The following is a 13,510-nucleotide window of genomic DNA, read 5'->3' as shown; positions in this document are numbered from 1 at the left end:
TAACATACAATTGAATTATAAATATTTTATCTACGATGCAATGAGTCCTTATGAACGGGAATATTGTGAAAATAACACTCAGGATGAGAATGGTAGTCCAAATTATATAAATTTATCAATCCTCATCTCAAAAATTCAGATTTCTATGTTTTTATTTAATTTTTTAATTTTTTTTTACTAACGAATCTCTACTTAGTAAGGCCAAAAGTTCAGTTCTTGAGGTTAATGTCTTACAAAAAGGGATCAGAGACTAGAGCTCAGTCGAGCACTAGAAATAACAATAAGGTACATGGAGACGAGCAACATCTACTCTTTGAGAAAGGAGTCACGGGAATGGAAGATAAGATTGCCCACTAGATTGTGAAATGGATTTTGTACTATCCAGATTGGAAAATAGCACAGATGTGGCACTAGTTTTTGCAAACAATGGATAAAAAAATGAAATCATTTTTTTATCCATTGCTGTTGTTGTAGTAAAGAATTTTTTTTTTTTTCAAAGGAAAAATATTTCTCTAACAAAATATCTAAATAATCAGTTGTATGATTCTGTATTTTCAGTGATCTATGATCTGAGCAACAAAATTGAATTTAACTGTCAGTATAAAATTAAAGGACTCAAACACACACCACTTTGTCTGGATTATTGGTAAGTCCTATTTCTTTGATCAAGATAGTATTAACACATAATATCAGGGTAAAATATTGGCAGTTAAGAAAATATTAAGAAAATGCAGTCTATTTGTCCTTACTTTCTGTTACTATAACATACTGACATAAATTTTGGACTGCTTTGCACCGTCTTTCAATCGTAGGTGTGTCCCTTTTCTTCCCGAGATTCTCATGGATAGCTCTGCTCTTGTCGAGAAATCGATTCTAAAACTTCTTGGTCTTTCTTATCAAATCTTCTTTGGAATTTATACATTGGATCCATTGCTCTTTCTGATTCTTGTAAAGTTGCTTTTTTTGTATATGGAATGGGGACAGATCTCAGTAATTAGAAAAACGAGATAAATAAGGTTTGAAAAAATATATATTAAAGGAGAAGGTTAGAACCGAACCCAGTAATCAAAAATTGAAAAGAATACATATTGAAATCCTTGGAATGTGTAGCAATTGTCCATTGTGTTGAGAAATGACTAAATATATTAATTATGTCAAAGTTAGGAGAATGAACAATTAAGGTTAGGAATTTATTTTGTCTTGCTAAAAGGCGCGTTGAAGACTTATGTAATATGTAAAACCCACATGAAGAAATATGCACGTTTTGACGTCACAAAGAAAGATAGTCCAATATATTCAGTTAAGAGACTTTGAAATCAGTCAGAGTTGGGAGTCACAGCTAGAAGACTTGGGAGAGAGAAGAGTTGAGTTAGCTTTTTTTACAAGGAAATCATCACTTATCAAGGCCCAGAGGCCACTCGAGGATAAGGGTTAAAGAGTGTACAGTGGCCAAAAGGACAATATCATAGTAACCGTTAGAAGTGTAAATTTGGTAAAATTAGATTACTTAAAAGGAACGGTTCATCAAAAACTTGTTTACGTTGGACTTGAAGACGACCATATTGTGGTCAGCTGGAAATCAGGTAAACAGAAGAGAATTCCACAAGTGTGCAGTTCTAAGAAAGAAGCTTTGTTCATGGAATCTACGTTTAGGTTTAGATACAGATAAAGAGTGGGGGAAATTATTGATAGTGTTTTCAGCCAAACGAGTGTTTCTCGTGAATTTTTGGCAAGGGGAGACCATAGATTGGAGCTCAGACGAGCACTTGTCATAAAAATAACGATAAAACAGAGACAGGCTCGCAACATCTCTTCTGTGAGAAAGAGGTTGCAGGGAGGAAAAAAAGGCATCCTCCACTAGGCTTCAAAAATATTCACACATCTGAGCATGTTTTGACGTCACAAAGAAAGATAGTTTCAATATATTCAGTAAAGAGGGTTCGAAATCAATCAGTCCAGTCAGAGTAAAGTTTAGGAGTTGAGTTCAGAAGAGTTAGCTAAGCCCATTTCGGAAGCGAAAGAAAGGGTGACAAGACAATGTAATTCTGAAAGGCAAATCGAATTCCTGATCATCATAATCAGCTAGAATAAATGTTATGTAATTTGTAAGTCTTTGTTTGTCATCTTCCAACCTGAAAGGTAATGTGTTTTTGTGATTCGTCTTTGTAAAAGAATATTTATATGTAACACACTTCCAAAGTGTTAACTATCTGTCCCCCTCCTCAAAAGTTTTAATGGTATCCCCATCATAAATAATGTATATCCCCCTCCCCCATGTGTTAAAAGGACTGTGTACGTATCTCTCTATATCCAGCACCTATCATAAAAATGAACTGTGTGCCATCTATTATAAATATCGTTATTCGTCCCCGTTCTGTGTACCCTGTAATGTGTCGTCTTCTCTTTTGCTTTAAACACTTTCTCTACCTCTGCAAATCTACTATCACACCATGTACGAAGTATTGTTGGACTCGTTTAAGGGTTCTTGATAAGATTTATAAATGTTTCTGTAATTTGATTGGCCCAACACTTTATTCTTCTCGATAACCTGTCTTTCACATACATGATGTTGTTAATTTCAGTCTTGTTTATAAATACTATTATTGTATGTATTCTTGCTTCCTTTGTTCCAGTTCGTTTGACTCATTGTTGTTTGATATCTCATTGTCATACAGCTTCCTATTCCAGTAGTTGTTTTTCTTTCTTTTTCTTTTGCAGGCTTGTGTAAATCTCTTTCTGCCGACTGTTTTCCTCCTATCTATAGCCTCGGTCTTTTCAAGATTAAAGCCAATAGGCATTTCCTGTCTGTGATAATCATCTTCTGTTCTTGTTAGCTCCTTGCATCAAGTAGTTTCACACCTTGTCTGGAGTGATTTTTATTTTAAAAAATACTTTTTTTTTTTCATTTGCTCCAACCAAAACATATTGCTACTGATGTATAAGCCAGTGTGGGATATCCATATTGGAGAGATCTGTTTGGGCTTCAAATACTTGATGTCATTTGGATTATTTGGTCGTGGGTTTAGACTGATGTATCCTCATATCAGGTTGTCCAGAATGATGTTTGATAGACATTAAACGTAATATTTATGTATTCACATATGTAGCTTAAAAGTTTTCGCACACCATTAAATTGTTTCATCTTATTTTTTACAATGAAAATAAATGTAAAAGATCTTAATTATTTCAAATTATTATCATTTTCTCTTCCTCTTTTCATGAAGTAAAATTTGGATTATTCGGACTATTGTATTCTTGAAGATGATTTTCACAACGTTTCTGTCGATGTAACTTCCAACCTTCTTCAGGTGTATCGTGTCCAACTCCGGAATTTATATGGAATTTGCAGTGGAACACTTTATTTAATCTGCAAGGGTAGCAAGTTTTCATTCTATCAGCCATGACTGGTACGATATTCATTATATCCATGGGTTCTTGTAGGTATGAGACGTAATGGATAAAGTACTTGATAAATCTTTTGTTATACTCTTGATTGAAGATTCAATCCAAAGTGTGGGTGACACTCAAAATACAATTGTGAATTACTTAGGACGTCTATCTAATCATGGCTGACAGAACGAGAGCATGCTACCACCATGGATTAAATAAAGGATTCCGTTCCAAATTCTGTACAGATTCCAAAGTTCGATAGAAAGATTTTTGAGTTCAACAAGATACACCTGAAGAAGATCAGAAGTTAGATTGACTGAAACGTTTGTGAAAAAAAAATAATACTCGAAATGAGAACAGTAATCTGAATAATTCAAATAATACGAATTATCAACCCTCATCTAAAAAATCTAGAAATAACAATAGCAATAGAAATAACAATAGAAATAGCAAGACATTGATAATATTGACATTCAATGTTTTAAGTTGACATCATGCGATGTTTTCTGGGATACACAAACTTACATATCACTAACTGATGCACAGAATAGGAAAATAAGATATTTAAGCATTTATCAATCCATTGTGTAACTTAATTATGAAAGAAATTTTACCTGACTAATACTCTACACTTGTTACATGATAAGGGCTGTCCCCTTTTCATGTAAGTATAAAAATAGAGAGTTTAGTTAAAATGAAAATGAAATAGCAATAGACGAAATTCGAACCTCGTAATTTAGGTTTAGAAATAGATTACGTGTGAAGAAATAAATTCATCATGTGTTTTGTGATAAAGCTCATCTTTGTGTTTGTGATTTCTACAAAAAGGTAAATTGTATTGTTATTATATGTCTGTGTTATAAAATGTCATTACATACACGTCTCGACATCTCATATTATTGATTTTCACAGTAAGAATTCAAAGTTATCAGTAAATATACATTAGATTTAAACAGTCTAGGAGAAAATAAAACTAGTTAAGACGTATGGTTGGGTTACAGATTCAGTTAGAATTTTAGAAGGGGGACAAGAATTAAAATTACGTAAACGGGTATTTGGAGAGTTTTTAGATGTGATAAGCCGTAAGAAAGATGGGTTTTTTTTGTTTTTTTGTTTTTTTAGAGATCCTAAAATTTTTCTCCAAGAAAAGTGACTTGGTAGGGATTGATAAGCACAAGATGTGCCCCTATACGAAAAATTTGGGAACCTGGTTAATTAAGTGCTTAAAATAAGCTGGTTGCACGTAACGACTCTAAGCAAGTGATAAGACTTGGCTTAATTAATAAACAAGCGTTAGAAAGAATACGAAAATTCTTAAGGGGACCAGTAAACCGATGAGAGGTAGTCCCAAGGCAATCACATATAGCTTAATGAAGTAAGAGACAGGCAAAAATATGCCGTAGATTACGTAAGAAAGATATAACCTTGTATTTTTTTTTTTTAGAGACGCATGAATGTGGGATATATCAGCTGGATCTTAGAAGCTGGTGAGAGAAAAGAAAAATCACAAAAAAATCGGGCTATTAGATAGAATGTAGAGCGCAATTAAAGTGTTGGGCGCGAAAAGTGTTAGTTAGTTAGGGGTGATATTTCTAAATCCTCGTTGAAGTTTCAAGAATCCAAGCAAGGAAATCCGAGTGAATCCGTATGAGAGAAAAAAGGTATATCTTAAACTTCTGAAGCCAACCACAAAGATTTAAGTATATGAGCTTTGGTATGTCCCGTATAAGATAGTTATAGAATAAAAAACAAAGCCATACTTGATAAGACTAACCATGCGGAAAGAATTGATCAGGACACTTTTGATTTCGAGGGCGGTGGAAAACCTCTAGTCTGCGGCATATGGGTGGCTGGAAAATAGCTGATGTGAATCATAGGTAAAGACCCTACACCCAGGGGGTAAATGCCACGAAGATCAGAAAGGTTCTGATCTTATAAAAAAATAAATAATTGTGAAGTCGGCCGTGGAGGGCTGACTGAAAGAGATTTGTTTTTTTTTTTTGTTTTTTAGCCTGATCTTTCTAGCCGTGTGGTTGTGTAGATGTAAAAATAAAAAATGTACTAAATTTAAAAATGCATACATTTTTTTTGTGAAATATGGAAGGGAGGGATGTTACATGATAAGGGCTGTCCCCTGTTCATGTAAGTATAAAAATAGAGAGTTTAGTTAAAATGAAAATGAAATAGCAATAGATGAAATTCGAACCTCGTAATTTAGGTTTAGAAATAGATTACGTGTGAAGAAATAAATTCATCATGTGTTTTGTGATAAAGCTCATCTTTGTGTTTGTGATTTCTACAAAAAGGTAAATTGTATTGTTATTATATGTCTGTGTTATAAAATGTCATTACATACACGTCTCGACATCTCATATCCACAATGTGAATCTACATCATATCTACACTAAGACTGTCTGAACACTATCTCCTCACTCAAAGAGCTTTCTTCTTCTACACGTCTAAGGAATGAACATTTAAAATATAGGAATCGTTATAAACGAACAATCTCTCTTTCAACATCCCTCTTAATAAAACTCTCTACACGACATCACTTGTAATAAGACTCTCTCTAAGATACAACAACAAGATTCTCATCTCACTTAAGACTCATATCCTTTATAACATGTAAATAAAAGAACATACATTATCCTTACTAATAAGACTCTTAATAAAACTCTCTTTCTAAACACTCTCTCTTACAACAACATCTCTCTCTCTCTCTCTCTCTCTCTCTCTCTCTCTCTCTCTCTCTCTCTCTCTAAGATACAACATCATATGTAATAAGACAAGAACTCTCACTAAGACTCATATCTTTACTAATAAGAACTCACGTAACATACGCGCACAAGTGGTACTTTCGTCTAATAATACTAATAATAATAACATTAGTACGTAGCAAATACTTTTAATATGCGTGTCGGTATTAGTTCTCTCTGCACGTTTATGAGGTGAAGTTCTTTTGCATATCTTTTATGATTTTGTAGTCGGATGTCTTCAGTTTAAAGCTGTGTAAAGAGGATAAAAAGGAAGTTAGTTTCAATTCTGTCACTTTTATTCCTTATTTTTTATAAACAAATCAGGTTCATTATTAGCAGGATTAAGGATGTCTCCTGATGTGTTACTCATCGGAATTTATTTACGACTAACTGACATACCCGTCGTTGCCAGGTTGTATTTGATATATTTGAATATTCTGTCCTCATACATAATTTTCTTATTGATTAAACGAAACATTAATTCATAATGGCTTCTTTTTGCCATATCCCTCATGAGGTAAGAGCAGTAGGTGCGTTTTATTTTATAGAAGTCTTGCCAGTAGCCTTAATCCTCTTTTCTAGTTTAATCTTTTATCTTTTAATCCCTCTTTGAAAATATGATGTAAGAATTGCAATTATTATTTTATATCAAAGTGCATATCTGAAAACTGTTAAATCTCCTTTTATTTTAACTATTTAATGTACAATATATATAAAGACAACTTTAATAATCTATTCTGTTAATGAAAAAATTAAAATTCAGTTTTAAGCAGTGCATATCTGAATAGTTAAATGTACATGTAGCATTCATTTTGAACGTTCAACTGAACCTTAAAAAAAACAACATTATTTTTGTACCACCCTAATACAACTGGCCATGAGAAAAGCAAGGTGTCTGAAGATTAAGTCTTACAACTTTAGACTTTGTCCTTGAACTTTATTTAGAGACATAGCAAAACTAATTTCTATTGAGAATTGTAAACGCTTGAACTGAAATAGCATGTGAGAAAGAATAAGGGGAATCCAATGAATTAACAGTTTCATCTTCAAAATTTTTCATTATTATAAATGGCTTCCAGAACATTAGTTTTCAATGATTTTATTGCAAGATTTCTTAATAATACAACAGGAGCTCGTTATTTCAATATTAGCTTATGATGTAGCATTCCAGGCGGTTGTAGTGAATTCTACAGGAAATTCTACTGCCTGATTTTCATTAATAATACAATTAATGGATCAATAACTCTTGCAAAAGATTATAATTGATCATATCAACAGCATCATTTCTATGGGACCAATATTGATCTTTCACGAAGCCATTCAACATTGGAGGAATTTTGAGCAATATCTGGGAAAACGTTAGTCATCAGGTCACCAACTGAATTTACAGTCTGGCTACATTGTAATTTGTACAACTGAATATCTCTATTCAATATTATTGAACCAGTGCCAATGAAAAGGAGGTGATTTAAGAAAAATACTGCAGACTGATCATCAAATAAATGTGTCCTTATAATAATATTCTCCAAACTGAAAAACAAAAGAATGGTTACTATGTAGTATTGCAGAAGTGCCGGATTTTCATATCGCATTTTAAATCGAAAGAATTTGGGGCTGAATCATACATTCAGTTCACAAGGACAGCATTTGTTTGATAGATAAACCACTTATTGTAGACTATAAAATTATGTTAGACCTATCTCTTTTACCATTCTAAAGGCAACTTATAGTAATATCATAATTAAATATTAATGATGTAAAGTTCTGGTGTAGGATGATTTCGGAATATGATGCAAAAAATAGAATTATACCTATAATATTGTGATGACTTGGCACTTCTAGCGGTGTAGGGTGGATGAACATAAACTTTATAAAATTTATTGTTTTTAGAAAATTAAAATTTTATTGAATTTTGTTTAAAAATAATGAGCAAGAGAACTTCTGTCTATGTCTGAATGACTGCGCTCATTTCATTGGTTGATTTCAGTCTCGTGGTGGATTTTGAATTGTAAATGTCGACTTTCATAGGTTTTCGGGTATGCTGATAATGAATATCACAGTTAAATTTGGGACTGTTAAGTCGTTTACCAGATATAAAAACATGATATCCAACATAAAAGCTAATGTAATCCCTGACAGCCATTTTGTTTTCACAACTGAGTAGTTAGTAATGGGCATGCATGTAACTGAAGCAGATGACAAAGCAAATATTCCCCCCATGGACTAAAATGAGGTGTTTATTCCGAAAACCGTTCTTAACATGGAGAGGTTGGGGATGTTTATTCCAAAAGCCATTCATAACATTGGGAGGTTAGAAGTGTGTATTCCTTAAGCCATTACATATGCACATTAATAATTCCTCAGTTATGAAAAAATGGCTGCCAGGGATTACATTAGCTTTTACGTTGGATAACAAATGTTTTCATATCTGGTAACCTACTTATCAGTCCCAAATTTAACTGTAAAATTCGTTGTCAGCATACCCGAAAACCTTTTCAATTGACATTTCGAATGTGAATGGTGAGTTATAATCGATGTAAAAAAATACCAAAAAATTTGAAGCTTAGTCAGAGAGACCAATTATTTAAAAAATGTGATTGGAATTAATATTTGTTTTCTCAAGATTTAATGATTATTTTTATCTTATTTTTCTATTTTGTATTAAAATAAATCTCTATTTTGTGTTGTCATAATTTTCTTTAAAATATTTGAATTCAGTAAATGTGTAAGAAAAAAAAACAACACACACATTCGAAAACTTTAAAATTTTGGTTTGAAATTAATATTTGTTTATCTAATCCATGAATAAAAAAAAGATATCTTCGTCTTATTTCTTTACAAAATTGAAAAGAAGAAATTATTTATAGAAAAGAGAGAAGTTATTTAAAGGAAAAGCTATTTAGAAAAAATAAAATTATCTGAAGGGAACAGGAGTAATAATTTAATTTAAACAAAAATAACATTATTAAAGTTAGGCTAGACTACAAATATTTCCAATTTCGGAATCTTAAGCAACATTTACCTATTACTTTGAAACAAAAAGAAGAAACTCGGGAACCTTGCAAGCTTTTCTATCAAAACTGTACTTAGAATTTATCCCCTGTCGTGGAATGATTTTCTTCATTGAATTTTGTCTTCGTTCATGAGGGATTTCCGGAAAAAAAATGATTGTCAAAAAATATTTATCGTCTTAAAAGACTGTAAGAAATTAAAAAGAAAAGTTTTATTTTCCAAGCCTGTAAATAAATATTTTGATTCCGCTTGCCATAAAATAAGTTTAAATATATTTAAAATTATGCAGATATTTGCATTTATTAATACAAAGACATGATGGCTAAAGTTTAAAAATAAAATAACTTGGTGCTATCAGCTAGAATCGAAACCAAAACAGTTAGCGTTCTAACCGCGTTCTTTATTGATGCTGTTATCGAGAAAAACATAATAAAGTCTAAATATTAACACACTTGAAGAAATGAATTTTATGCGAGCATGCGCAGAAAGAAGTAAAAACATGATGACCAGTTGAAATAGACATTTTACATTTCAATTTGCCGATATATGTCTTTACACGTTATTGATAGAAATATGTCAAGTTGAAATGTACATTTTGCATTTACACTTGCCGACATATTTCTCTACGCGTTATTCATCCATCCAAACAAAGATTTTACTCATTATAAACTATCCTTAGTGTATAATTACTATTTCCTGTTAATTTCATTATGTGACCAGTAGTTTAAGAGTTTATCGATTAAATATTTACACATACATCTACTGTTTTATTCATATAGATTATGTCTCCTGTCGTATTAACTCGTTCTTAAAATCGGCTGTTTGCTTTTATTTTTTGTTTATTTCGTTTTCCAGGTCGAGTAATGATCATATCAATGAAGCCTTCCTTGCCTGGGGGGACGTGGGAGGATTTGTTAACATTTTACACTTCACATCCATTAATATTGTGTTGTTCGAACGACCTTCTGCTCCCACTGAAGATGGAAACGGTAAAGCAAAAAAATTTCTTCAAACTTTATACCTTTTTTCATGTTAACTTCGACGCCATAGAAAGAAGAAAATATTGCTGGTTATTTTATGAAAACAACATAAAAACAAATTAAAAACAAGTGTCCAGTTAGAAAGTTGAGTGCAGAAATCTGATTTTAAAAAAAATATTACGAAATGATTTAAATTAAACCCGATACTTAGTAATAATAGTATTTATCTTTATCTATAAGAAAAATTCATTTTCTTCATTTATGAATACAATAGTAAAATTTTGTTTCGGAATTTGTATTATTCCATCAATCAAACTTCCAAGCCCAGCATTCACAGGCAACATGAATTGGAACAAATACATAGAAGACATTGCCAAAACTGCTGCAAAGAAAGTGGGTGCCCTTTACTATGTGTAATGGTTGTGTAAAGTGAAAAATATTTGTTCTTCCAGCTCGTTACTGAGCTCAACACAAAAACAAATGGCTGCTCCTATGTCTCTGTTAAATATAACTATCAGGGGAGATCACCTCGGTTGCTTCCTGTTCAGGGACAGACAACTCTTATATCTATACACTATGTTAGTAAACTTCACACACCTACCAATATCTTTATGTCTACTACACCATCACCTATCCATGCATGAAGTATTATTGCCACATCTGGGCTGGTGCATCAACACTTGTCTCCTCATCTTGGACGAGATCCAAAAAAGAGCATTTCATTTAATAGGTCCCACACTGTCTACCATGCTCCAGTCCCTGTGCAATGTAGCATCCCTGTGCTTGTTTTACTAGTACTTCAATGGAATGTGTTCCGCTGAACTTGAGGCGTTAGTATTTTTTAGGAACCAACTTGTTAAAATTTTGAATGGAGAAGTCAAGAGAGGCATAAAATAATTTTTTAAAATAATTAAAATGACGAAGCAAATGGTATCACTCTGCCCTTACTTTTTAACAACGTTGCTGTCTGTTGAAAGCTTTTATAAAAATCTCCAAATGTAATACAATGTTTTATCTTAATTCATTTTTAAAAAATATTTTGCATATTGTGAGTGAAAAAGATTTCTATAAAGAGAAACAAATCTTTATTCACTATATGCAAAAAAAAAAAAAAAATACTAACAAGTTAGCATTCCCACAGTCAACCAAGTAAAGAGTCTATCAAACATGTTTAATGTATAGAAGTGAAACTTGATCATTGAAGGTTGAGGACATGCGTTGCGTGGGTAGAAATGATATGAAAATGATACAGTGGCTTACACCTGATGACATGAGAGGAAGATTATACCTAAATAGTATAGGGAGACGTGTGCAGAACAGGAGAACTTAATACTAAAACCTTCTCACACCACCCAGTACTGTTTATGACTATAAAGTCATGCATCGATGCATTATTGCCACATCTGGGCAGGTGTATCAACCATGTTTCGATTAACTTGGAAGTCAATTTTTCAAAGCTGTCTAATATTTGTCTGCTCATAAATTTGTTTATCTCCTTCCCACGTCAGAAAGATGTAACACATGATCAGGAAAATGGGATTTGAAAAGTCAGTACCCTTGAGAAACATCACTCTGGCTTGCAAAATCTGTCTGGATAGCCTCGTCGGAATTCCCCGGTAGAGACGCCTCAGGCGATCAGCAATAATCTAACTCCATTTCAAAAGGCGTGAAGTCAGAACCTGTGACCTCAGCTAACAGAACAAACCATTTCAACAATGGTCTAAACTCTGTGGTCAAGAGAAGGTTGAGGACATGCGTTGCATGAAGAGAAATGGTATGAGAACGATGTAATGGATGCAAAACTTGAATCTTAAAGACAAGCTAAGATTTGATGGCCTAAGAAGAAGGTTAAATCTGGTAAAGTGTAAAAAGATCTATGTGCAGAACAGGAGATTTTGATGGCATGGCTAGGTAAGTTTGTCCGTTCAAATAATGAGGATCAACTGATCATCGTAGAGAGATGATGGATGACACGTGCTGACTTGTGAAGCGATTGTTGCACAATCTCTAACCATTCGTCTCCTGAGTCGATTCCAGTGGCAAGAAAAGTTCAGAACTACTGAAAATTAATCAATGTTACTGGGTTTTTTAATGCTTGAAGAGTTGTCTCCCTTTGACGCCTATTTTTCATGGTGTAAGCAACTTAGTTGTCTCCCTTTGTTAACTGATGCCGTGTGTTTTAGAACTGAGTGACTCAGATTTATCTCCTCTTTGACTGTTTTTCGTATGTGACATATCCTTTCTCTTTCGTGTAAACATGTAAAATGAAATGCCGTGTCTTTCTACATCTCTGTGTATAAAAGGCTGAAAGATGTTACGTTATTAATTAAATTGTCATTGTCAATATAACTTCCACTATGAAGTCATTTAAGGAAGAAAAGGTACTTCTCTTTATTTACTTCGTAATTAACTTAACAAAGGTTATTAATTAGCCCAACAAGAATGACTACAAACAATGCCGAGATAAGCAGAGAGCGGATACAGCACCCGGTATTTCCAAATAATCACTCATTTTAGTATTGACCAGGTTCACTGATGCTTAACTTTAATGATCTACGTGTAAAATCCAAATATGGTGATAATGTCATGATAGAATGTTATGATTGGCAATCATCTCAGCATTAACTACTGTTGAATAAGACAATGTATTACTTGTCCTATTTGCTGATTGGATACTTTCTTAATTTTCAGTTTGATAGTTTATTTCTATTCTTAAGATTGTATGCATAAATATGTTTATATTATTTTATATTTAACCAGCAGGGCTAGTCGGCATTGCCTGGGGAAAAAGTGTAACCTATTTCTATTAAAACTTTTATCTCTCTCTTCCTCCTCCGGCCAGCCCATTCTTCTATAAGTGGACACACACACACACAACTTTATAATAGATTCCTCGAGTAATGAGTAGGCATTTGGTTTCCAAATTAACACTGAAAAAAAAAAATGACCTCCTTCCCCTCCAGAAACTTGGCCCAGTTAACTCTTAGAGAATGAATAATACTTTCTAAATTTTAGATATTATTCATCCAAGACAACGCCGATCAAGAATATATCTACTTTGTGGATATTTGTTTTTTGCTTTTGACTTTTAGCTGGACATACCAACACACACACTAACAGACAGGTGAGATTTATATAATAAATGGTGAGAGGAACAATAAGTGTTACTGCTGGATGATCCTTTGTCAAATTTATTTTCTTTTTCATTGTACATATGACATGATACATAAGAGTATGCATTACAAAAGATAAAGACAATGAGAAAGCATTATTGTTCGAGTTTATCATAAGTAGATGTTAGGTTGGATGTGGCAAGGGGTGTGGAGGCATGAGATTGTGTACTGCCTGTCTCATATCTTAACTGAATTCTCA

The 13,510-nt window shown here is 32.9% G+C and overlaps 1 protein-coding gene across 1 annotated transcript in view; it reads left to right on the top strand.

Moving 5' to 3' along the window:
• LOC145289182 (cilia- and flagella-associated protein 337-like) overlaps positions 1 to 13,510 on the top strand; it is a 1,233,457-nt gene that overhangs the window by 532,805 nt on the left and 687,142 nt on the right. The window contains exons 7-8 of the mRNA XM_080136389.1: positions 559 to 646; positions 10,014 to 10,147. Coding sequence (XP_079992515.1) covers positions 559 to 646; positions 10,014 to 10,147 — 222 coding nt within the window. The remainder of the gene's footprint in view (positions 1 to 558; positions 647 to 10,013; positions 10,148 to 13,510) is intronic.

Source organism: Euprymna scolopes, chromosome 2, assembly GCF_053919585.1.
Source record: "Euprymna scolopes isolate OS-2025 chromosome 2, ASM5391958v1, whole genome shotgun sequence".
Lineage (NCBI taxonomy): Eukaryota > Metazoa > Mollusca > Cephalopoda > Sepiida > Sepiolidae > Euprymna > Euprymna scolopes.
This window is presented reverse-complemented; position numbering and strand designations above follow the sequence as displayed.